The 23,639-nt window shown below is 46.8% G+C and overlaps 1 protein-coding gene across 1 annotated transcript in view; it reads right to left on the bottom strand.

Annotated features, from left to right (window-relative positions):
• The window catches only part of POFUT1 (protein O-fucosyltransferase 1), a 31,897-nt gene extending 8,265 nt beyond the window's left edge, over nucleotides 1-23,632 (bottom strand). Inside the window, exons 1-5 of the mRNA XM_011979778.1 lie at nucleotides 23,496-23,632; nucleotides 21,409-21,530; nucleotides 15,810-15,992; nucleotides 14,563-14,675; nucleotides 1,934-2,126 (exon numbers count right to left, since the gene is read on the bottom strand). Of these exons, the coding sequence (XP_011835168.1) occupies nucleotides 1,934-2,126; nucleotides 14,563-14,675; nucleotides 15,810-15,992; nucleotides 21,409-21,530; nucleotides 23,496-23,619 (735 nt within the window). The 5' untranslated portion in view covers nucleotides 23,620-23,632. The remainder of the gene's footprint in view (nucleotides 1-1,933; nucleotides 2,127-14,562; nucleotides 14,676-15,809; nucleotides 15,993-21,408; nucleotides 21,531-23,495) is intronic.
• Between the last annotated feature and the right edge of the window lie 7 nt (nucleotides 23,633-23,639).

The raw sequence follows: 23,639 nt of genomic DNA on the forward strand, positions 1-23,639 counted from the left end.
TTTTGAGACAGAGTCTCGCTCTGTCACCCAGGCTGGAGTGCAGTGGTGTGATCTCGGCTCACTGCAAGCTCTGCCTCCTGGGTTCATGACATTCTCCTGCTTCAGCCTCCCGAGTATCTGGGACTACAGGCGCCTGCCACCATGCCTGGCTAATTTTTTTGTATTTCTAGTAGAGACAGGGTTTCACCGTGTTAGCCAGGATGGTCTCTATCTCCTGACCTCGTGATCCGCCCACCTCGGCCTCCCAAAGTGCTGGGATTACAGGCGTGAGCCACTGTGCCCTGCCCCTAACTACATCTTTAAAGAAAACATTGAGGACCAGGTGCAGTGCCTCGCACCTGTAATCCCAGCACCTTGGGAGGCCTAGAGTTAGGCTGATGGCTTGAGCTCAGGAGTTGGAGACCAGCCTGGGCAACATGGCAAAACCCCATCTCTACAAAAAATACAAAAATTAGCCAGGTGTGGTGACGTGTGCCTGAGGTCCTAGCTACCCAGGAGGCTGAGGTGGGAGGACCAGGTGAGCCCAGAAGGTGGAAGCTGCAGTGAACTGTGATTTTGCCACTGCACTCCAGCCTCGGTGACAGAGTCTGGAGACCCTGTCTCAAAAAAAGCACTGAGGGAGGAAATGCACCAAGAGTTAACAGTGGTTATTTCTGGGTGGTGGGATATTGGCTTTTTGAAACAAAAATTACTTTGCTTGGTCTTACTGCATTATCTGGGACATTCACTGAATTCTGAACAGTGGCAGTGCTAACAGGCAGCCTTATCTGATTCCCAACTACAGTGGGAACACTTCCAATAGCTCCCCAGGAGGTATGCCATCTGCTATGGTTACAAGAGATAGCCTTTATCAAGGTAAGGTGGGTCCATTCTATTTCTGGTTGGTTATGCGTTTTTATCATGAACAGGTGGTGACTTTTATCAAATGCTTTCTTGGCCTCTATTGAGATGATCATACGATTTTTCTTCTTTGGGTGTTAATATAGTAAATTTCATTACATTCTTGTGATAGATTTTACATGTTTGTGTTGTGTGCTAATATGTTATTGGGTTTGACCTGTTAGTATTTCACTTAGGATCTATGCATTTGTGTTCATAAGCGAGAATAGGCTATAATTTTCTGAGCTGACCTTATCTGAGTTTGGTATTAGTGTTATGCTAGCTTTATAAAAAATAGCATCTTATATCTCTTCATGTTGAAGGAAAGTATAGATGGGAATTACTATTCCTTGAATGTTTGGTTGGAGCCACTCATAGAATATCCTGGGTCTGGCTCCCTTTCTTTGTGGGGGTGGGGGGAAAGGGGAGAGTTTAGTGGGTAAATGTAAGATTACCTCATCAATCGGCTAGGAGTTAATTTTAATTTTAGTATTTTTCAAGTTTTCTGCAATGAGCATTTCTAACATATCTACGTATCTTCTTAAGTCAATTAAGGCAACAGTCTACACTGATTCTGTTATTTTCACACAGAGGTGAAAACCTCATTGGAATACGAGGACTCTGCACATTTAAACAGCCTCCAAATTCTGGAAGGATGACATCTTCATTTCTTGGGAGCCATGCCTCATCTCCATAGTTTGTTTTTGAATACGGAGTCTACTAGCCAGACACTGAGCTAGGACAGGGGACTCCTGGACTGTGGCCTCTTTATGGCTTGCTGCCTGACCTGGGGTCTGGCGTGATTTCTCAGTTTACCTATCTGTAAAATGAGGATAAAACAGCAGCTGCTACAGTGAAAGCTGGCCGGCAGGCACTCCAGAGTTACATTTTGATGTGTACTGCAGTGGGATGATGGGACACAATCCCACGAACCAGGCCAAGCAAGAGCTCTCTGCTCTGGCTGGGACGCAGGGCCAATCCCTACAGGCCGGGGCCCGGGCCCTGCTCAGGGACACATCCAAGTTAGCTAGTGAGAGAGGAAGGGGGAAGTTACCCAGTCAGAGCCAATACGTAGATGAATGCCCACATAGGGCCGGACAAGGTGGGCGTGAATCTGGGCTTCTCCCGTCCTCACCATTTCGTCTGACCATACCATGTACTTCTGCAGTGGTCTGTGTTCCTCCAGGACAGGGAACTGGGCCGGGGCTCCTGGAAGGGCAAGCACCGGATGTTCCTTTGGAGAAAATCTAGACAGGAGATGGAATGAGGGAAGTCAGAGGACGCACAGAGAGCCTGGCTGCCACCCCCACGGAAAAAAGGATGGTGTTGCACCATGCCCCAGAGACCCTGCGGAGGGGCCCCTGTAACATGCAAGAAGCACGAGAGGTTGTGAAATACCAACGGGCTGATAAGGAACCTTGGTGGCGGCGGCAACAGGCACAATATGCAATACTGTCCCGCCACAGGGAATTTACAACCCTCTTTGCTTGTTTAACAATTAAAACTTTACAGTAGAGCATTCCAACCTTTTATATGTCACGCTGGCTTCCAATCTGTGGTGCGGTAATTCACTCCAGGGTGGGGTGTCTGGACCAAGCCTTTGCCCTTTTACCTACACGGCGGGACTGGGACGTGCAGCTGCTTACAGAAGCAACAGCCAGGTCACACTCACAGGGACTATGTACACTGGATTTGAATCGTTCATTCAACATTTAAAAAACATTTATTGATTGCCTACTATGTATTGGGGCCTGGGGGAAAACAAGACAGGAAGGGTCCCTGCGCTATGGAAGGGAGCAGAGGTCTGCAGGTGCCCCTATCACACCCTCCCAAGCCCCTGCTTCCTCCTTCATACACAGTACACCTCATAATTATTTCACATCTGTTTCTGCTGTGGGAAGGCAGTGGTTACAGTGTGCGCAGAATAGTGTCTGGCATACCCAAGAGCTCGGTAAATATTTTTCTTTTATTTTTCTTTTTTGAGACAGGGTCTTGCTGTCACCCACACTGGAATGTAGTGGCTCACTGCAACCTCCGCTACAGGCTCCAGAAAAGACCCTCCCACCTCAGCCTCCTGAGTAGCTGGGACTACAGGTACGTGCCACCAGGCCCAGCTAATTTTTTATATTTTTTTATAGAGATGGTGTTTCATAATGTTGCCCAGGTTGGTCTCGAACTCCTGGATTCAAGAGATCTGCCTACTTAGGCCTCCCAGTGTTGGGATTACAGGTGTGGGCCACCGCACCTGGTCAATATTTCTTGACTGAACAAATGAGGAGCAAACCTGTGTTCCCTCTTCAGCTAAACCCAGACTACGTCTCAGCAACATGAAACACCTTGCTGTTCCATGTTCACAATGCACTTTCAAGTTCTAGATCTCTGTATACTTCTCTCCAGCTGGAGTGGGGAAGTGCCTTCCGCCAGCCAAAATCCTTTCCTTAAAAGTATGAAATGGGAACAGCCATTCTGGAAAACAGTTTGGCAGTTAGGTATGCAGTTACCTCATGACCCAGCAATTGTACTCTTAGGCATTTATCCAAGAAAAATGAAAACTTACGTTCACACAAGCCTATACACCAATGTCCCTTGCAGCTTTATTCACAAAATAGTCCCCAACTGGAAACAACCCAGATGTCACTCAACAAGTAAATGGCTAAACACACCGCAGTACACCTGTATCATGGAATATGAACCCCACCAAAATAAGGAACACACTATCAATACAGGTAACAATTTGGATGATGTCAAGGGAATGATCCTTGGGTCAGGGAGGGTAGGCAATCTCAAAAGTTATGTATTGCATGGTTCCATTTATATAAACATTTTAAAATGATAACATGGAGAAGAGAACAGAAATGGAGAAGAGATTACTGGTTGGCAGAGGTTAGGAATGGGGTGTATATGTTTAGGGAGGTGGGTGTGGTTATAAACTGGCAACACAAGGATCCTTGTGATAATGGAACCGTTCAGTGTCTTAACTATGGTAGTGGATACATAAACCCACACACAATAAAATTGCACAGAACCAAATATATACACATACACACACACACACACACACAGAGGCATGCGCTCACTCAGAAGTAAGTACAAGAAAACTGAGTAAGATGGGTGAATTGTATCAACGTCAATATCCTGGTTGTGATACTGTACTATAGTTTTGCAAAATGTTACCATTGGGGGAAATTGGGTAAAGGCTACATGGGAGGTTGCTGTCTTATTTCTTACAACTGTATATAAATGTACAATGACCTTAATGAAAATTTCAAGTAAGAATTATGAAATATTTCAAACCATTCAGGCAAATACAGAAAATAATTTAATAATTTATATACCCATGACCCAAATCAGTAGATACTAACTTTGCTTTGTTTCAGGCTTAAAAAAACAAAACAAAACAAAACAAAACATACACACACCTAAATACAAGCTCATCCTGCCATCCTCCTTCCCAGAGGGTAATGTGTTTTAATGTATGCTTACACTTTTACTAGAGGCATCAGAAAGGAGGGGAGGGTTCTTCTGAGTGCTTTCTATGGACTGAAATGATGAAGAATGTAGATTAAGCCAGAATGCTTTGTTCCAACGTTGACTATGCCACTAGCTAACTTGGGCAGGTGACTTCACCACTCTGTGCCTTAGTTCCTCATCCATATAATAGAGATAACAGATAACAGTTCCCACATCATAAAGCTGTTTTTTTTTTTAATTGTGGTTGGGTGTAGTGGCCACTCCTGTAATCCCAGCACTCTGGGAGGCTGAGGTGGGCAGATCACTTGAGTCCAGGAGTTCAAGACCAGCCTGGGCAACATGCCATCTATCCAAAAAAATCAAAAAATTAGCCGAGTGTTGTGGTGTGTGCCCGTGGTCTCAGCTACCAGGAAGGTTGAGGCTGCAGTGAGCCATGATTGTGCCACTGAACTCCAGCCAGGGTGACAGGGTGAGACCTTGTCTCAAAAAAATAAAAAAAAGTTGGCTAGGCGTGGTGGCTCATGCCTGTAATCCCAGCACTTTGGGAGGCCAAGATGGGCCGATCACGAGGCTGGGAGATCGAGACCATCCTGGCTAACACAGTGAAACCCCACCTCTACTAAAAATATAAAAAATTAGCCAGGCGTGGTGGCGGGCACCTGTAATCCCAGCTACTTGGGAGGCTGAGGCAGGAGAATAGCGAACCCAGGAGGCGGAGCTTGCAGTGAGCCGAGATCGCGCCACTGCACTCCAGCCTGGGTGACAGAGTGAGACTCTGTCTCAAAAAAATAATAATAAACAAAAAATAAAAAAGTTGTATATATTTAAGATATACAATATGATATTTTGATATACGTGTATGTAGTTAAATGATTAGTACAGTCAAGCTAATATATTCATTTATAGGGCTGAGAAGATTAATGTATTAAAGCAAAGCACTTAGAACAGTACCTTGGCACACAGAAAGCTCTCAGAGAATGCTAGCTCTCATCATCATCATCATCACATTGCATATAACCTAGTTAAAGGTTACATACAAATCTAATAAACTTTTTAAAAATTCAACTTTATGTTTCAGAGACTTGGCCATGTTGATCATGTGGATCATGTGGTTGTACTGGCTTCTCTAAAAGCTTTCCATTTTGTACAAATAAACTGCAATTTACCTACCTATTTTTCTCTTGCTGGACAGTGAGGTCGTTCCAATCTTTCCCTCACACAACAATGCTCTGACAGACATGCCACTCATTCTCCACACCCAACACAGACCGCTTGCTCAGCAAACACCTTCCACACCTCCAAGGTCAGTCAGAACTCCCAAGCCTCACCTCCTTAGGGAGGGTTTCCTGTCCCACTTCTCTTGCTGCCTTCTGCACAATGATATGCCCCGCAGCCATCTTCCCTGCCCATGGAACTGTCAGCTGGTGAGGCTGGGGACCTGAGCAGCCTGTTTGCCATTGCTCCCACATACACTATCCAAGGCCTGTGTCACTTACACAGGCCTTGGACCAGTGACAAGAAAGTGTTCCTTGATGGTCCAGCTGGGTGACACTTGTCTTGCTAGACTCCAGTTTTCTTTTTTTTTTTTTTTGAGATGGAGTCTCGCTCTATCTCCCACGATGGAGTGCAGTGGTGTGATCTCGGCTCACTGCAACCTCCGCCTCCCTGGTTGAAGTGATTCTCTTACCTCAGCCTCCTGAGTAGCTGGGATTACAGGCACGTGTCACCATGCCCGGCTAATTTTTGTATTTTTAGTAGAGATGAGTTTTCACCATGTTGCCTGGGCTGGTCTCGAACTCCTGATCTCAGATGATCCACCCGCCTCAGCCTCCAAAAGTGCTAGGATTACAGGCGTGAGCCACCATGCCTGGCCTAGACTCCAGTTTTGTTTATATACATAACTGTGAATTGTTTATTGGGCCTCATTATGTGACAGGCAATGCTCCGATTGCTGATGTATATTAAGTCATTTGATTTTCACAAGAGCTCTGGGAGGGAAGTGTACTGTCATTCTCATTTTACAGATAAGGAAACTGAGGTACAGAGGTTATGTAACATGCCCAAGGTTGCACAGCCAGGAATTGGTGGAGCCAGGATTTAAATCCGGGCAGTGTGCTCCAGATCCTACATTCTTAACTACTTCCCCTCACTCCCATCTCCTCCACCCCTGACAATGAGCTGAGTCTGTGGCTTAATCTGATTCCCAGCCCCAGCACAGGCCTTATCCCATGGTAGGCATGATAAATTTTTTAGAATAAATGAGAAAGATTTGGGGACCTCACCAGAAAGACCAGATCAGGCTGTCAGGGGTTAGAAAAGGAAGGAACTCATATTACCTGAGTACCTACTAAGGGCCAGGTCTTCAGCTAATCTTTCAGATGCTACCTCAAAGGATTTTCAAAGGAAAACCAGAGTAGATCTCCCAGAGGGGCTGGAACATTGGGATAAATCCAGGGTGTGCGCCCCCCCAGCCACCCTCCGACCTCTTGGAAAGCACCTGCAGTCAACCTTTGGTGCATTCCAGACTTGGAATGTATGTCCCCTCTACCTGGATCTGGACCAGCAAAGAGCTGTCCCAGTGGGACAACATTAGCTCAGACCCAACAAGCAGCGAGGCTAAGGCTGATCTGCTCACTCACTCTTGGTGCGGTAGGACAGCGCTGTCTGGAAAGAAAGCCGGGGAAACAGGGATCTTGGCTGGAAAGAAAATCTTGACCAGCTCCACCTGCCCGGTGACTGCTCACCCGTGGTCAGGTTCTTTGCCTAATGCTATCCAGCTGAAGTGGGCTGGCTTTCCTGCTGCTGGGCCCAGTGAACCTCTGGGGTTCTTCACCACCATGCCTGTGCTGCTGAGATTCTCCAACAAACTGGGACTTCTCTGTATACAGCATCTATTTATGTGTCCAGGGTCTATTTGTGGGACCACGAGTGGATGAACCCCATATTGAGTGCAGAAGACCCAGGGACATGAACAAGGCAGGGCCTTGTTCTGGATGTCCCTGCCATGAAGGACTGTCTTTCCCTCCAGGTCTCTGCATGGCTGGCTCCCTCTCACTCTTCCAGTCTCATTCTGGTTCCCACAGGGAGGCGGCAGCAGCCTGGGAGAATGACAAGCCATGCGCTCAAATACCTGGACCATTATACATGAGAATGGTTTGGCATGACGGTCCATTGCCTTCCGACAGTCAATGTGCAGTAAGTGTCAGCTGAATTAGAGCTGTGCCAGGCTATTCACAGGCTCAGAGCTGGAAGGATCCTCAGAAAGTATGTGGTAAAGAAGAAACACCTCTTATCCTCCTTCCCGAGAACCCAGTTTTCAGCTGCATACATGGCAGCCTAAAATAAAGACACTTATCAGCCAAACATATCCCGGGGGGCGAGGGGGGAAAGAAAGACAGACATTTCTAAGTACTTCTTGCAGCTAGGTATGGCCCATGTGCCCTAATACTAGCCAATGAGATGTAAGCAGAAGGGTTATAATGAACTTCTGGGAAAGCTTCTTAAAAAGGGAGGATATGCCCTTTTGCAACTTTTGTCCCTCCAGTTGGGATGTGATGGCTGGAGCTTCATCTGCCATCTTGGCCCATGAGGTGACACAAAAACTAACGCTGGATGGCTGAACAAAGAGATGGAAGCCTGATTTTTTTTTTTTTTTGAGGTGAAGTCTCACTCTGTCGCCCAAGCTAGAGTGCAGTGGCATGAACTCAGCTCACTGCAACCTCCGCCTCCCAAGTTTAAGTGATTCTCCTACCTTGGCTTCCTGAGTAGCTGGGATTACAGGCGTGTGCCACCACGCCCAGCTAATTTTTTTTTTTTTTGGGTATTTTTGGTAGAGACGGGGTTTCACCATGTTGGCCAGGCTAGTTTTGAACTCCTGACCTCAAGTGATCTGCCTGCCTCTGCCTCCCTAAGTGCTGCGATTACAGGTGTGAGCCACTGCACCCAGCTGGATTCTTGATGACACTATGGAGCCCAGGCTGGTCTTGAACTCCTGGGCTCAAGGGATCACCTGCCTGGGCCTCCCTGTAATCCCTTAAGATTACAGGTGTGAGCCATCATGCCTGACAAGCACTTCTTGAAAACTCTGAAGATAGCTTCAAAACCACTCATCTTGCCCATCCCCTTCATTTTATTGATAGGACATTGAGGTCAGAGAAGGGGAGCAGCTGCCTAATCGCACAGTAAGCCTGGGAAGAGCTTCACTCTTTGATTCCATTCTTCTCTCCTCTCCAAGGACAAATTTGCATAGCAAGGAAGTATCCTGTATCTTAAGAAATGTTTAATGTTAAATGTTCGTAGACGTTCAAATTCATCCCTACTAATCATTCACAGGCTTCTTAGCAGATTGCCTCACAGGGCCTACAAACCTGAGTGTTTTGACCCCTGCCCACCTTCTGATCTCCTTTCCTGTGTGGCAGATTAAAAGTGGTCATCAAGTCTTTGAACCCCTTCCCATTAGGTGGGCTCTGCCTCCTCCCAATAGCACCCAACACAAGTGACACTGTGCCGGTTTCCAGATTCAGTTGTTAGGGAGCCCGCAGTTTCTATTTTCTGTCTCTTGGGACACTCACTCCCTGGATGTCCCCTCTCAGAACACAGGCGCCATGTTGTAAGAAGCCCAAGCCATATGGAGAGGTCATGTGTATACATGCTTGTTGGTGGCCCAGCTTGGCTCCCAGATGACAGCAGCATCACCCACCAGACATGAGGGGGACTTCCTGGACATGTAGCTCAGTCTAGCCTTTTTTTTCTTTTTGAGAGAGTTTTGCTCTGCTGCCCAGGCTGGGATGCAGTGGCACAATCTCAGCTCACTGCAACCTCGACCTCCAAGGTTCAAGCGATTCTCATGCCTCAGCCTCCTGAGTAGCTGGGGTTACAGGTGTGTGCCACCACACCCAGCTAATTTTTTATATTTTTAGTAGAGACTGGGTTTTGGCATGTTGGCCAGGCTGGTCTTGAACTCCTGGGATCAAGTGATCTACCTGCCTCAGTCTCCCAAAGTGCTGCGATTACAGGTGTAAGCCATTGTGCCCAGCCTTGGTCAAGCCTTTAGATAACTTGAGCCCTGGATGGGCATGGTGGCTCATGAAGTAATCCCAGCACTTTGGGAGGCCAAGGCAGGATAATTACTTGAGGCCAAGAGATCAAGACCAACCTGGGCAACAGAGCATGATCCCCATCTCTACCAAAAAAGAAGGATAACTTGAGCCCTAGCTGACAGCTGACTGCAGCCACATAAGACCACAAGCAAGAACTGTCCAGCTAACTCAAGTGTCTATCAATAGGTGAAGAGATACACAAATGTGGTATATACATACAATGGACTATTAGTCAGTCTTAAAAGGACTAAAATTTTGATACAGGCTACAACACTGATGAATCTTGCCACATGAAATAAGTCAGACACAAAAAGATACATATTGCATGATTCCACTTCTATAAGATACCTAAGTACCTGTGAGATACCTAGAGAAATTCAAAGACAGAAAGTAGAAAAGCATTTACCAGGGGCTGCGGGGACATGGAAATGGGAGTTATAGTTTAACGGGTAGAGTATCTGTTTGGGAAGATGAAAAAATTCTAGAGATGGATAGTTGTAATGTTTGCACATGTGAATGTACTTAATGTCACTGAAGTGTACACTTAAAAATGGTTAAAAAAAGTTCCACTAGTATACATATATACACACCAGTAACAATTTTTGAAATCTTGTGTTTTTAAATGTTTAGAATCGATCCTGCCAGCAATATTTACCAAACTGGTAAATATTGATACAAATTACATCTCAAAAGGACAAGTTTTTTAATTAAGGAGGGGTGTCTTTTTTTTTTTCTTTCAGATGGAGTCTCGCTCTGTTGTCCAGGCTGGACTGCAGTTGTGTGATCTCGGCTCACTGCAACCTCTGCCTCCCAGGTTCAAGCAATTCTCCTGCCTCAGCCTCCTGAGTAGCTGGGATTACAGGCATGAGCCACCATGCACAGCTAACTTAGAAACGGGGTTTCACCATGTTGGTCAGGTTGGTCTCGAACTCCTGATCTCGTGATCCGCCCACCTCGGCCTCCCAAAGTGCCGGGATTACAGGTGTGAGTCACCGCGCCTGGCCGGGGTGTTTCTTTTTTAAGACAGGGTCTCACTCTGTCAACTAGGCTGGAATGCAGTGGCACAATCATGGCTCAATGCAGCCTTGAACTCCTGGGCTCAAGCAATCCTCTTGCCTCAGCATCCACAGTAGCTGGGACTACAGGTGCATGCCACTATGCCTGGCAAATTTTTAAATTTTTCTTTTGCAGGGACAAGGTCTTGCTATATTGACCAGGCTAGCCTCAAGCAATTCTCCTGCCTTGGCCTCCAAAAATGTTGGGATTACAGGCATGAGCCGCTGAGCCCAACCAAAATGAAAAAGTTAATTATTATTTGATTATATATATATTTATACATATATATACACACACACACACTGATTTCATTTTAAGCTAGTATGTGTAGATATGTATGTGTATATATAATATATATACATATAAATGTGTGGGGGACACAAGTATACACATCAAAATGTTAATTTTTTTTGGAGAAGTAATGAATTACATGTAAATTTTTCTTCTTCATTAAAAAAGAAACCTCTAGGCCAGGCATAGTGGCTCACATCTGTGATCCAGCACTTTGGGAGGTCGAGGCAGGAGGATCACTTTAAGCCAGGAGTTTAAGACCCGCCTGGGCAAGATGACAAAACCCTGTCTATACAAAAAATAAACAAAATTAGATGGGTATGGGGGTGTGTGTCTGTGGTCCCAGCTACTTGGGGAGTTGAGGTGGGAGGAGCTCTTGGGCCTGGGAGGTCAAAGCTGCAGTGAGCTGTGATGGAGCCACTACAATCCAACCTGGGTAACAGAGTTAGACCCTGTCTCGAAGAAAAAAAAAGAAAAAGAAAAAAGAAAGAAATCTCCCACCATATCTGAGGGTACTCATTGCCTCAGAATAAAGATTATTCATTCCAAGAAATAGATGTTTAACCTGAATTTAAACTTTGTACAGCAGGGATTCCATAAAGAAAACGGAAAAATGAAAACCCAAAAGAATTGCCCAGCTAAGCCCAGTTAACCCACAGTCCCATGAGAAATAGTAACTATTGTTATGCTACTAAGTTTTGTAGTGATTTATTATGCAGCAACAGATGACAGCAACATCCTACCATTCTCTCACTCACTGCGTACCACATTGCCTTCTTTCTGCCCCCTCACCATACCAAGCTTATTCCTGCCTCAGGGTCTTTGCTCTTGACTTCCTGCTGTGAACTACTTTCCCTCTAACTCTGACATACCTGGCTCCGTCTCATCCTTCTGGTCTTAGCCCTGCCAATCACATACCACCTGCTTAACATCCTTCTAAGCACCATGTCACTCTGGAACTATCCTATGTAAAAGTTTATTCACTATCTCCGCTGTTAGACTGTGAGTTCCATCGGGGCAGGGACCTTATCTGCCTTATTCTGGCCTGTATCCCCAGCATCCAAACCAGCCCTTGACGCTCAGGAAGTGCTTCTTAAGTACATGTTGAAGGCAGGCAGGCAGTTGTCCAGAGACTGTCAACTCCGTTAAACTCCCTCCAGGGAACTCATGTTCCCTACTAATTTTCCTTTCCCAAAAACTTGGCTGTAAGGCACAAACTTCCTCAAACCCTCATGTAATTCTTACAACTCAATGAACTAAAACAAAGCTATGGGGCAATAAACAAGTGTTTCAACAACACTCCCCATGCACCATTGTCCTTTCTCTTCCTACTAGGATTGTGTGCTTTTTCTGGCTTTTTGGAATTTGCTTTTGGAGCTGCTTTTAGAGTTGGTGGCACTTTTTTCCCCCCTGGCATACTGTCAACATGGGCACATCTCCATCTTTTGAGGGCAGGTGTGCCTCTGGCAACAGCTCCAGTTCATTCGGAGGTGAATGGGGGAGAACCATGCAGGCAGACGAATGGGAGTGTGTTATCTGGGATCAACAATGAAGAAGATTTAAATCTGCCATGACTGAGGATCCTCAGTAGCGCATGAACTAGGTGCAAAGGCAAGTCCCAGAAAGGAACTGGCAGCTGTTAAAGGCACAGCTATTTAATCCATGGTGATTAAGAACAGGTGCTTTGGGATTGGGCGCAGCAGCTCATGCTTGTAATCCCAGCACTTTGGGAGGCTGAGGTGGGAGGATCACTTGAGGCCAAGAGTTTAAGACCAGTCTGGGCAACATAGCAAGATCCTATCTCTACAAAACAAAACAAAATATTAGTCAGGCGTGGTGGCACATGCCTGCAGTCCCAGTTACTTGGGGGGCTGAGTGGGGAGGATTGCTTGAACCTAGGGATTTGAGGTTACGGTGAGCTATGATCATACTACTGTACTCCAGCCTGGGAAACGAGCAAGACCCTGTTTCAAATATAAATATATAAAATAACTGGTGCTTTGGATTCAGACTTCCTGGGTTCAAAACCAAGCTCTGCAACTTCAAGCTTCATGACCTTGGGCAAGGGACCTTACTCCTTTCTGCTTCAATTTCTCTAAGTGTAAAGCATAGATGACAGTAACAACCCACAGACTCAGGGAAAGAGTAAGTGAGTCAATACCTGTGAAGACTTAGAACACTGTCTGGCACATAGAAGGCACTAAATGAATCTTAGCTGTTGTTATTTATTAAAGATTTACAGGCCGGGTGTGGTGGCTCACGCCCATAATCCCAGCACTCTGGGAGGCTGAGGCGGGCGGATCACGAGGTCAGGAGATTTGAGATCATCCTGGCTAACATGGCAAAACCCCGTTTCTACTAAAAATACAAAAAAATTAGCCAGGTGTGGTGGTGGGCCCTGTAGTCCCAGCTACTCGGGAGGCTGAGGCAGGAGAATGGCATGAACCCGGGAGGTGGAGGTTACAGTGAGCCCAGATCGCGCCACTGCACTCCAGCCTGGGCGACAGAGGGAGACTCTGTCTCAATAAATACATACATACATACATACATACATAAAAATAAAAATAAAATAAAATAAAGATTTACAAACAGACCCGAGCTGTCCACTCAACAGCTCAATGACCTTGGGAAGTTATTTAACTTCACTGGGCTCAGTTTCCTCGCCTATAAAATGGAAATTGATAACAATACCCACTTCATGAACTATCTCAAAGGCTTAAATAAAATAAAGCATGTGAGCAATAACACTGACAGCCAACACTAGCTGGCTGCTTAGTGCGGAATATGCACTTCATGCACTACGAAGCAGATACCATCAGCGCTGGCTCAGGGCTCAGGACTATCTCACTCCTCGGCCTGTGCTTGTTTTGTTTTGTTGAGACAGGGCCTTGCTCTGTCACCTGGGCTGCAGTGCAGGGGTACCATCATGGCTCACTGCAGCCTTGATCTCTTAGATTCAAGTGATCCACCCACCTTGGCCTCCCAAAGTGCTGGGATTACAGGCGTGAGACTCATTTCTCTATATCTGTTTACCTTTGGCCTATTAAATGCCAAGTGCTTTGACCACATATGAATTAGCATGTTCCTTGCACCTCCTAACCAATATCTGCCTTCTAAGTCCACGATCTTTCCTGCCATGCTATAGCATTAAGGACAAGTACACTATGCTGATTATTGTCATTGTGAGACCATAGCTCCTAGAAAACCAGGGCCGGTCATCCTCATTTTCACACATCACCACTGGCCTCTGGGTATTATGTCTCAGACATGACAGACGCTCTATAAATGTTTCACAGCCTGTGCCCATGCCCTGCTAACCTATTTTTTTTTAAACAGGGGCTAATGGAGTGCAATTAATAAACACATCCAGTAATTATCAAGATGACATCATTTCTCGGTCTGCACCTGAAGATGTTCTCTAGAAGCTGCTCCCAATTTCACCTTGTGAAGAGTAAGGTAACACAGGAGTGATTCTCACGCCTAGAGGAGGAAATTGAGACTCATGTGACTGCAGAATGTTCTTTTTATGACATCCCTTATCAACCGATAAACTCTTTCTCAACCTCATGGCAGGTCAACGTTCCACCGTGTCAGGCGTGGAGATGGGAACAGATCACACAGGATTCCAAGTTCAACAGACAGAGCACCGGCACCTTTGGTCTCATACATCAGGGTGGGGAAGACCCGGAGAGTGCCAGAAGGTGCTGAATACCCACGAGCTCCATGCCCCTCCCCTAAACCCAGCAACCCTACCCCCTCCAAGTACCTCTGGCTCCATTGTTCTCTGTAGGAAGCACTGAAGGAAATGCCTGTAAAAAGCTCAGACTTGTTGAAACTCACATGAAACTGATCCCAGAATGGGCCAAAGGGGTTTCCTTCCTGCAGAAAGAGAGTGGTGGAAAGCTTACTGAGGGGGATGGAAAGCCATTTGGGGATGGGGCCAGTAGGTGGGGAAACCTGGGTGATTTGACTCAGGCCAAAACACTCTCACAGGATGGCCTAGGAGGAATGTCACTCTGTAATTCCTGGGCCAGGGACTGAGGAGATGCCTCGGCTTTAATTCTGGTTTCCAGCAGGAAAGTCTTTCCTGTTCACATGTCACACCCTGCTGACCCGGCAGCACTGATGACGGTCTGGGGAGAAGCAGACCTGAACCAAGGACTAGAGCTTCAAGAGACATTCAAGATTGGCTAATCCAATGCCTTCATTTTCAAGATGGAAACCAAGGCCCACTGAGGGTCAGACACTTACCCAAGGTTACAAGCAAGTAAGGGCACTACTGGGGCTGTGAGCTAGGTCTCCTTTCTCAAATTTCATGGTTCTTCCAACCACTTTCCTAAGACTTTAGAACATACACTGAAAGACATATTTAGGGGTTGCCTTATTTCCAAAGTGCCAGAAATGCACAAATTTCTTCTAATAAGATATGACAGCCTCTCATTTGCCTGCTGAGATGCAGGAAAGTATTCAAGTTAAGTGGGTAGACAATGGTGCCATATTACCTAAGGCTGAATCCCAGCTCTACCACTTGTTTGCTGTGCGATCCTGAGTAAGATACTGACCCTCTCTGTGCCGTCCTCAGTGTCCTCTCTATGAAGTGGGGATATTATAAGTATTCTCCTCATGGAACAGTGTGAGTATTAAATGAGTTGATACACGTAAAGCTCTTAGCATGGTATCTGACATATATAGTAAGTGCTACGTGAATATTAGTTATTAGTACTGATGTGACACTTTGCAGTTTATAAGCACTCTTTCACCTGGCCCTCAAGACACTTTATGAGTGAGACAGAGCAGGGACTGGCATCTCTATTTTGTAGGTAAAAATGAAGGCTCAGAGAAGCAAAGTCTTCTGCCCGAGGTGATGCTGCTCCACTAACAAATGCCAGAAACAGGACTTAAATCTCCGTTTTTCTACTCTAAGTCTTTTCCCTGCATTTTGCCATGACATAGTCTTGGGGGCCTAGAGGACATGGAACAGGAAGAAAGGGACCCCGAACCCACAGGACCCACCTTCATGGGGCACGTCTTCTTATCTGGGCTTCGCTGGGCTGCCACCTCAAAGCAGTATGCCACCCGCTTCTCAGGGGGCCAGTGGGTGGGTGCCAGCTTCTCCATGAAATCCTCCAAGCTGATGACCCGATGGTAAGCCTGGAGGGGCTCCAGCTTGAAGTACTTCTGGTAGGACACATGGAGCTGCAGGAAAAGGAGGAGCAGAGGTCCCACCTCAGCGCCCTAGAGGCTACTTCAGACATTTATTAAAACAATACACTCCAGGCCAGGCGTAGTGGCTCACACCTGTAAACCCAGCACTTTAGGAGGACAAGGCGGGCGGATCACTTGAGGTCAGCAGTTCAAGACCAGCCTGGCCAACACGGCGAAATCCTGTCTCTACTAAAAATACAATAAAATTAGCTGGGCATGGTAGTGAGCACCTGTAGTCCCAGCTACTCGGGAGGCTGAGGCAGGAGAACCACTTGAACCTGGGAGGTAGAGGTTGCTTGCAGTGAGCCAAGATCATGCCACTGCACTCTAGCCTGGATGACAGAGCAACACTTCGTCTCAAAAAAACAAAAACACTCCAAGATCAAGACAGTTCAGACTACACGACAATGAAAAGTTTTCATCAAAAGACGCCAAAGTTAGGATAGAGACAGGTTAGGGGGAGAGTCTGCAAACTAAAGAACAAACAGTAACATCCCTGTGTTAAAAAACACCTGCTAATCTATAACAAAAAAAGATAAATGATGCCAAGAGAAAAATACAGGCAAAGGTTAGGGGTAAACAACTCACAGCAAAGGAAACCCAAATAGCCAACATACTCAGAAGATGTCTAACCTTACTAGTAATTAGGAAAAAGCAAATTACAATTATAACAAGGCATCAATTACTTCTCACTCATGAGACTAGCAAAAACTGAAAAGCCTATTGTGGGGAAATGGGCACTCTTGTACACGGCTGGTAGCAGAAGTCTACATTTTGGGGCAACCACTTTGGGATCCAATCAGTGAGTATCTAATAGAATTTAAAATGCTCCTTTTGGCCAGGTGTGGTAGCTCATGTCTGTAATCTCAGCACTCTGGGAGGCCGAGGCAGAAGGATCACTTGAGGTCAGGAGTTCAAGACCAGCCTAGACAACATAGTGAGACCCTGACTCTACAAAAAATTAAAAAATTAGCTGGGTGTGGTGGTGCACACCTGTAGTCCCAGCTACTAGGGAGGCTGAGATGGAAGGATTTCTTGCATCTAAGAGGTTGAGGCTTCAGTGATATGTGACTGTGCCACTGTACTCTAGCCTGGGCCACAGAGTAAGACTCCATTTCAAAAAAAAATTTTTTTTTGTTTTTTTAATATACTTTCCTCTTCTATCTATCTGCTCCAGAGAAGTACAGAAGTTCTTGCACTTTGGACCTGGAGATCGGTACCAGGATGCTCAGTGACACAATGAAAGTATAGGACGGAACATCAAAGGAGTCACACCAAATATACTATATCCACAACAGTTGTTAAGGGAACAGGACTAGCCCCAGGAGTCAAAAAGAGACTTCATTGTTTACCAACTTTATCTGTAACGCTTTATTTCTTTTATTAACAAAAAGAGAAGATGAAACAAAGATGAGAAAGTGTTAACAATTATCACTTCCAATGGTGGGTACATGGTTGGTGGTTGTATTCATCTATGTATTTTTCTCTTTTTTTTTTTTTTTTTTGAGATGGCGTCTCACCTATCACCCACGCTGGAGTGCAATGGCGTGATCTCGGCTCACTGCAACCTCTGCCTCCCAGGTTCAAGCGATTCTCCTGCCTCAGCCTCCGGAATAGTTGGGGCTACAGGCGCACACCACCACGCCCGGCTCATTTTTTGTATCTATAGTAGAGATGGGGTTTCACCATGTTGGCCAGGTTGGTCTCAAACTCCTGACCTCGTGATCTGTCCGCCTCGGCCTCCCAAAGTGCTGGGATTACAGGCGTGAGCCCCTGCTCCCGGCCTCATCTTTATATTTTTCTACATTTTTTTTTTTTTGAGATGGAGTCTTGCTCTGTCTCCCAGGTTGCAGTGTAATGGCGCCATCTTGGCTCACTGCAAACTTCACCTCCGGGGTTAAAGCAATTCTTCTGCCTCATCCTCCTGAGTAGCTGAGTTTACAGGCGGGCACCGTGACACCCAGCTAACTTTTGTATTTTTAGCAGAGACAGGGTTTCACGATGTTGGCCAGGCTGGTCTTGAACTTCTGACCTCAAGTGATTCGCCTGCCTCCCACTGCACTCGGCATATTTTTCTAGATTTTAAAACATTTCTGGCTGGGTGCAGTCACTCACGCCTATAATCCCAGTACTTTGGGAGGCTGAGGCGGATGGATCACCTGAGGTCAGGAGATGGAGACCAGCCTGGACAACATGGTGAAACCCCATCTCTACTAAAAATACAAAAATTAGCTAGGCGTGGTGGTGGGTGCTTGTAATCTCAGCTACTCGGGAGATCTGAGGCAGGAGAATCAGTTGAATCCGGGAGGTGGAGGTTGCGGTGAGCCAAGATCGTGCTACTGCACTCCAGCTTGGGTGACAAGAGCAAAACTCCATCTCGAAGAAAGAAAAAAAAATTTCTGGCCAGGTGTGGTAGCTTACTCCTGTAATCCCAGCACTTTGCAAGGCCAAGGCAGGTAGACTACTTGAGGCCAGGAGTTCGAGACCAGCCTGGCCAACATGGTGAAACTTCGTCTTTACTAAAAATATAAAAAGTTAGCCGGGTGTAGTGGCGCATGCCTGTAGTCCCAGCTACTCAGGGGTGGAGGCACGAAAATCACTTGAACCCGGGAGGCGGATGAGCCAAGATTGTGCCACTGCACTTCAGCCTGGGTGACAGAGCGAGACTCTTTATCAAAAATGAAAAACAAACAAACAAAACCAAAAAAATTTCTGCAGGGTGTGGTGGCTCACATCTGTAATCCTAGCACTTTGGAAGGCTGAGGCAGGAGGACTGCTTAGACGCAGGAGTTTGAGACCAGCCTGGGAAACATAGCGAGACCTTGTCCCTACTAAAAATCACAGAATTAGTCGGGTGTGGTGGTGGGTGCCTGTAATCCCAGCTACTTGGAGGCTGAGGTGGGAAGACTGCTAGAGGAGGAGGAGGCTGCAGTGAGCGATGATCATGCCACTGCACTTCAGCCTGGGCAACAGTAAGACCTTGTCTCAAAAAACATAAAAAGAAAAAAGAAACACAGGCCTGTGATCGGGGGAGATTCTGAGTCTGGGCCAGAGATAAAGTTGGGAGGCACATGGAGAAGAGTAAAAGCCACAGGAGTCAACAGACATTTATAGCAAAGCAAGTAATGGTAATAATAGCAACTAATATTTACTGCATGCTGACACAGTGCCAGGTGCTGCACTCATCACCTTACATAGATTTGCACATTTAATCCTAAGAGGCAGGAATATAATCATCTCCAGTTTACTTATGAAGAAACCCAAGCATACAGAATCTTGATAACATCTGAGGTCACATAGCTGATAAGCAAACAGAAAGAGGAGAAACACTAACATCTAAACAGTGGGTGGAGAAAAAGGAGCCTCTGATACAGTGTAAAGAGGAAAATGCTGAGAGGTTAGATTGTAGCAGGGACAGGTGGTGTCTTGGAATAGGGAAGTTCAGGAAGGAGAGGCTCACAGGGTCAGGTGCCACTGGGAGGTCAGGTGACAGAAAGACTGGAAAATAACCCCTGTCAATTTGGAGGTCACTGGTGACCTCAGTGAGAATGCTAACAGTGGCAAAGAAGAGCCTTGTTGAGGCAGGTAAGTAAGCCACAGAAAGCAAGGAAGTGGGGATTCAGAAAGACAACTGGCTGAGAAGGCAGAGACAGAGGCAAGCAAGCCAGAGGGAGATGGATGGGCAATGTCTACACTCTAATAGTACGAGGCCAGGCGCAGTGGCTCACGCCTATAATCCCAGTACTTTGGGAGGCCAAGGCAGGCAGATCATGCGGTCAAGAGATTGAGACCATCCTGGCCAACATGGTGAAACTCTGTCTCTATTAAAAATACAAAAATTAGCTGGGCGTGGTGGTGCACCTGTAGTCCCAGCTACTCGGGAGGCTGAGGCAGGAGAATCGCTTGAACCCGGGAGGCGGAGGTTGAAGTGAGCCGAGATCGCACCACTGCACTCCAGCCTGGCAACAGAGCGAGACTCCATCTAAAAAAATTAAATAAAAAAAGTGAGTGTGAAACTATCAGAACATCAATGGTTTCTATTAACTAAGGACTCTAGGATCTGTACGTTGATGAGCTCAGTTGCTTCTAAGAGGGAGGTGGCATATGACAACACTGAAGGCGTGTTACTGTCACTGACTCATTCAGTCCTTACCACAAGACGGTAACAAGAATCATTACCAGCTTATTTTTAAAATGAGGAAACTGAGGCACAAAGAGGTAAAGTACCCTGTCCAGGCCATGTAACTAGTAAGAACCCAAGTCAGACTACGATCTCAGGTACTCAGGCTTTTGACTGCTGTTCAAAACCTCCATAAAGGCTAGGTGCGGTGGCTCACGCCTGTAATCCCAGTACTTTGGGACGCCGAAGCCGGTGGAATACCTGAGGTCAGGAGTTTGAGACCAGCCTGACCAACACAGTGAAACCCCGTCTCTACAAAAAACACAAAATTAGCCGGGCACTGTGGCACATGCCTGTAATCCCAGCTACTCAGGAGGCTGAGGCTGGAGAATTGCTTGAACCTGGGAGGTGGAGGCTGCAGTGAGCCGAGATCGCGCCACTGCACTCCATGCTGGGCAACAAGAGCAACACTCCATCCCAAAAAAAAAAAAAAAAAAGACTCCATCTTACAACCTCTGTAAATACTGGCATGCAAAGGAAAAAGTAAAATCTATGCAGAGAAAAAGTTGTAAGAATGAAATTAAGTGTTTTGTTCACACTAAGTATTATTTCTGATGTCTACTGAAAAATTATTAAGTCAATTCATCAAATATGAATTAAGTTCCTACTGTCAGGCTCCGGGAGATACAATATGAACAAAGACACAGGGTCACTGGAAGACACAAAGAATAAGCAAGGAACTGGGGGCCGGTGAGCATCGCATGACAAGGGAGCCCCTTGATGGGGTGGGAGGCACTGAAGCCAGACTGCCTGGGTTGTGGCCTTGGACATGTTATTAAATAACCTGTGCCTGCATGTCTCCTTTAAAATTGATAAGAGCATCTACCACCCTTGGCCAATGGAATGCACAGAGGGGAGGACCAATCAGGGAAGGAAATGGAGGCTTTAGGTTCAAGTCACAGGCTCTGGAGTCAGACAAAGAAGGCTTTGAATTCCAGCTCTCCTACTCACAAGCTGTGTGATCTTGGGCAAGTTACCTAACCTCTGTAAACCCCGGTTTCCTCACAGGCAAGTGATGAGGGTGAAATGAGCTAATTCTCATGCAGCCACACACAACAGGTGCTGGATAAATGTTAGGCATTGTTACTGCAGTGAAGACAGTTCTGGCTGGAGGTAGGGCAATCTCAGAGGAGTGGGAGGTAAAGCCCAGAGGACTTGAGGGTTAAGTGTAAGTAAGCAAGACCGAGGAAGGGCAGAGAAGGGTCAAGGTCAGGGGGAAGTACTCACGTTGGTGAAGGGAGGCTTGTGATGCTGGTACTCAATCCAAGGAGGGACAGCCAAGGTGCGGTTTAGCAGCTTTGCAAATGCCAGAGAGCCCAAGAAGTGATCGGCCTGGTTCCCAAAGCGCCCTGGAAATGGTACATTGTGGGTGAGGTGAGGCCTGGGGCATGGAGGGCATAGAGCATGCAGGGCTCAGAAAGGTTGTGGAGCCAGGGGTAGAAAGTCAGGGATACCAAGGAGAACTAGGGGACCTGGCAGCATAAGAACAAGTCTGGACTCTTGGGTCTGATATCCAAGGCTCTTCAGGTCCTGCAACAACTGCTTCTGCCACTCCAGGCTTCTTGCTGTTTCCCCAACATGCTCTACAATTCCCGTCCCCACCCAATGCCTCTGATCTTGCTGTCCCTCAGCCAGAAGAGCCCTTCTACCTTTACCTCCATTCACCTGCACATGCAAGGGCAACTCGAATGCCTCATTCACTGGGCTCCTTTCACCAATCCCCTGCCATACTCACTCTCCTCCTTTACCTCCCACTTTGGCTCTGAGTTACTTCAGTTCTTCGATTTTCCTCAAATATCTTTATTCACTTCCTGGCCTTTGTACTGGCTGATTCCTCAGCCTGTGAATGCCTCAGAAGCAAGGACCCTGTGTACTTCCTTTTGTTAATCCCAGCGTGCCATCTGTTTGTTCATTTCACAGATATGACTGAGAGGCCACAATGTGCCAGACTCTGTGCTAGGTGCTGGGATACAGGAATGAACAAGAAGGACAAGGCCTCTGCCCCCAAGGCACTCACAGTTCACTGGGGAGACACTAAACATATAACAAATACATGAAAAATGTTGATAATCGCCAGAAAGAGATGGAAAAAGTTTGGTGATAGGGTAATGAGACTACTTGGGTAGAGGTCAGTGAAATCCTTTCTGGTGACATTTAGGTTGAGATCTAAAGGATGGGAAACAGTGGTCAGGCAGAAATGGAGGAGAGGGTTCCAGGCATAGGGACTGCCACCTGCAGCAGTGCAGACTGGAAGACCTGAGCATGTGTGAGGAACGCAAAGGAGATAAGTGTGGCTGCAGCTGGAGGATCAGCAGAGAAGGGAGTTGTGGAGATGGCCAGTGGAGGCTACCTCATGCAGGGCCCTGAAAGCCATGGTCAGGAGTCTGGAAGCCACTGGGGGCCTTAAGATCATCCACTTCCACAATGATGATCCACCACACCCATTTCAACTGTGCACCTGGCATGGGCCTTAGATTCTCCCTACCCTGCTCTCTTTATTTCCCCTTAGTATTCATCATCCTCTATGAAACTATGTACTTATTGTTTTATGTTTATCCCTTACTGGGTTTGTTTGCTTGTTTCGAGACAGGGTCTCACTCTGTCACCCACGCTGGCAGTGTAGTGGCAAGATCAGAGCTCACTGCAGCCTCGAATTCCTCAGTTCAAGAGATCCTCCCACCTCAGCTTCCCAAGTAGCTGGGACTACAGGCACATGATACCACGCCCTTTTTTTGAGATTGGATTTTCACTATGTTGCCTAGGCTGATCTCGAGCTCCTGGCTTCAAGTGATCCTGCCTCGGTCTCTCAAAGTACTGGGATTACAGAAGTGAGCCACCGCGCCTGGCCTACTTATTCTCTATTGGTTGTCTTCCCCAACTAAAATGAAGGCTCTACAAGGACGCGGAGTTTATCTTATTCACTGCGGTATTCCCAGCACAGAGAACAGGGCCTGGCACAGAATAGGTGCCCCATAAATATTTGCTGAATGAATGAAAAATCACCAGGAGCCAGCGTGGGTCAGTGACATCAAGTCCTGCCCCAGTAACTCCATTTACTGGACCCTGGGCTAGCTTAGACCTCTAGCAAGTCACATAACCTCTCCCAGCCTCAGTTTTCTCATCTGTCAAATGGAAGGTTGGACACGTTGGCCCCCCTGTGCCCTTGCAACTAGGGCAGAGAGAAGAGCATGCCCTGTCCCGCTCTGAGGTTCCCTCCTGGACCTGTGAAGGTGTCTCTGGGCGCATCAGAGGAGTTGCTTCTCCTCTCCCGGCCTCGGTTTCTCCATTTGAGCAGAGGGCTCGGGAGGCCTTACCCATGCAGGGGCAGTAGAGCAGGTAACCGGCCGGGTCCCAGGAGCCCGCGGGCATCCCCGGGAGCGGCAGAAGCAGCAGCAGGAAAGGCACGCGCAGTGGCGGTGCCCACGCGGCGGCGCCCATGTCGGCCCGGGAACCCGAGA

This window comes from Mandrillus leucophaeus, unplaced genomic scaffold (assembly GCF_000951045.1).
Source record: "Mandrillus leucophaeus isolate KB7577 unplaced genomic scaffold, Mleu.le_1.0 Scaffold206, whole genome shotgun sequence".
NCBI lineage: Eukaryota > Metazoa > Chordata > Mammalia > Primates > Cercopithecidae > Mandrillus > Mandrillus leucophaeus.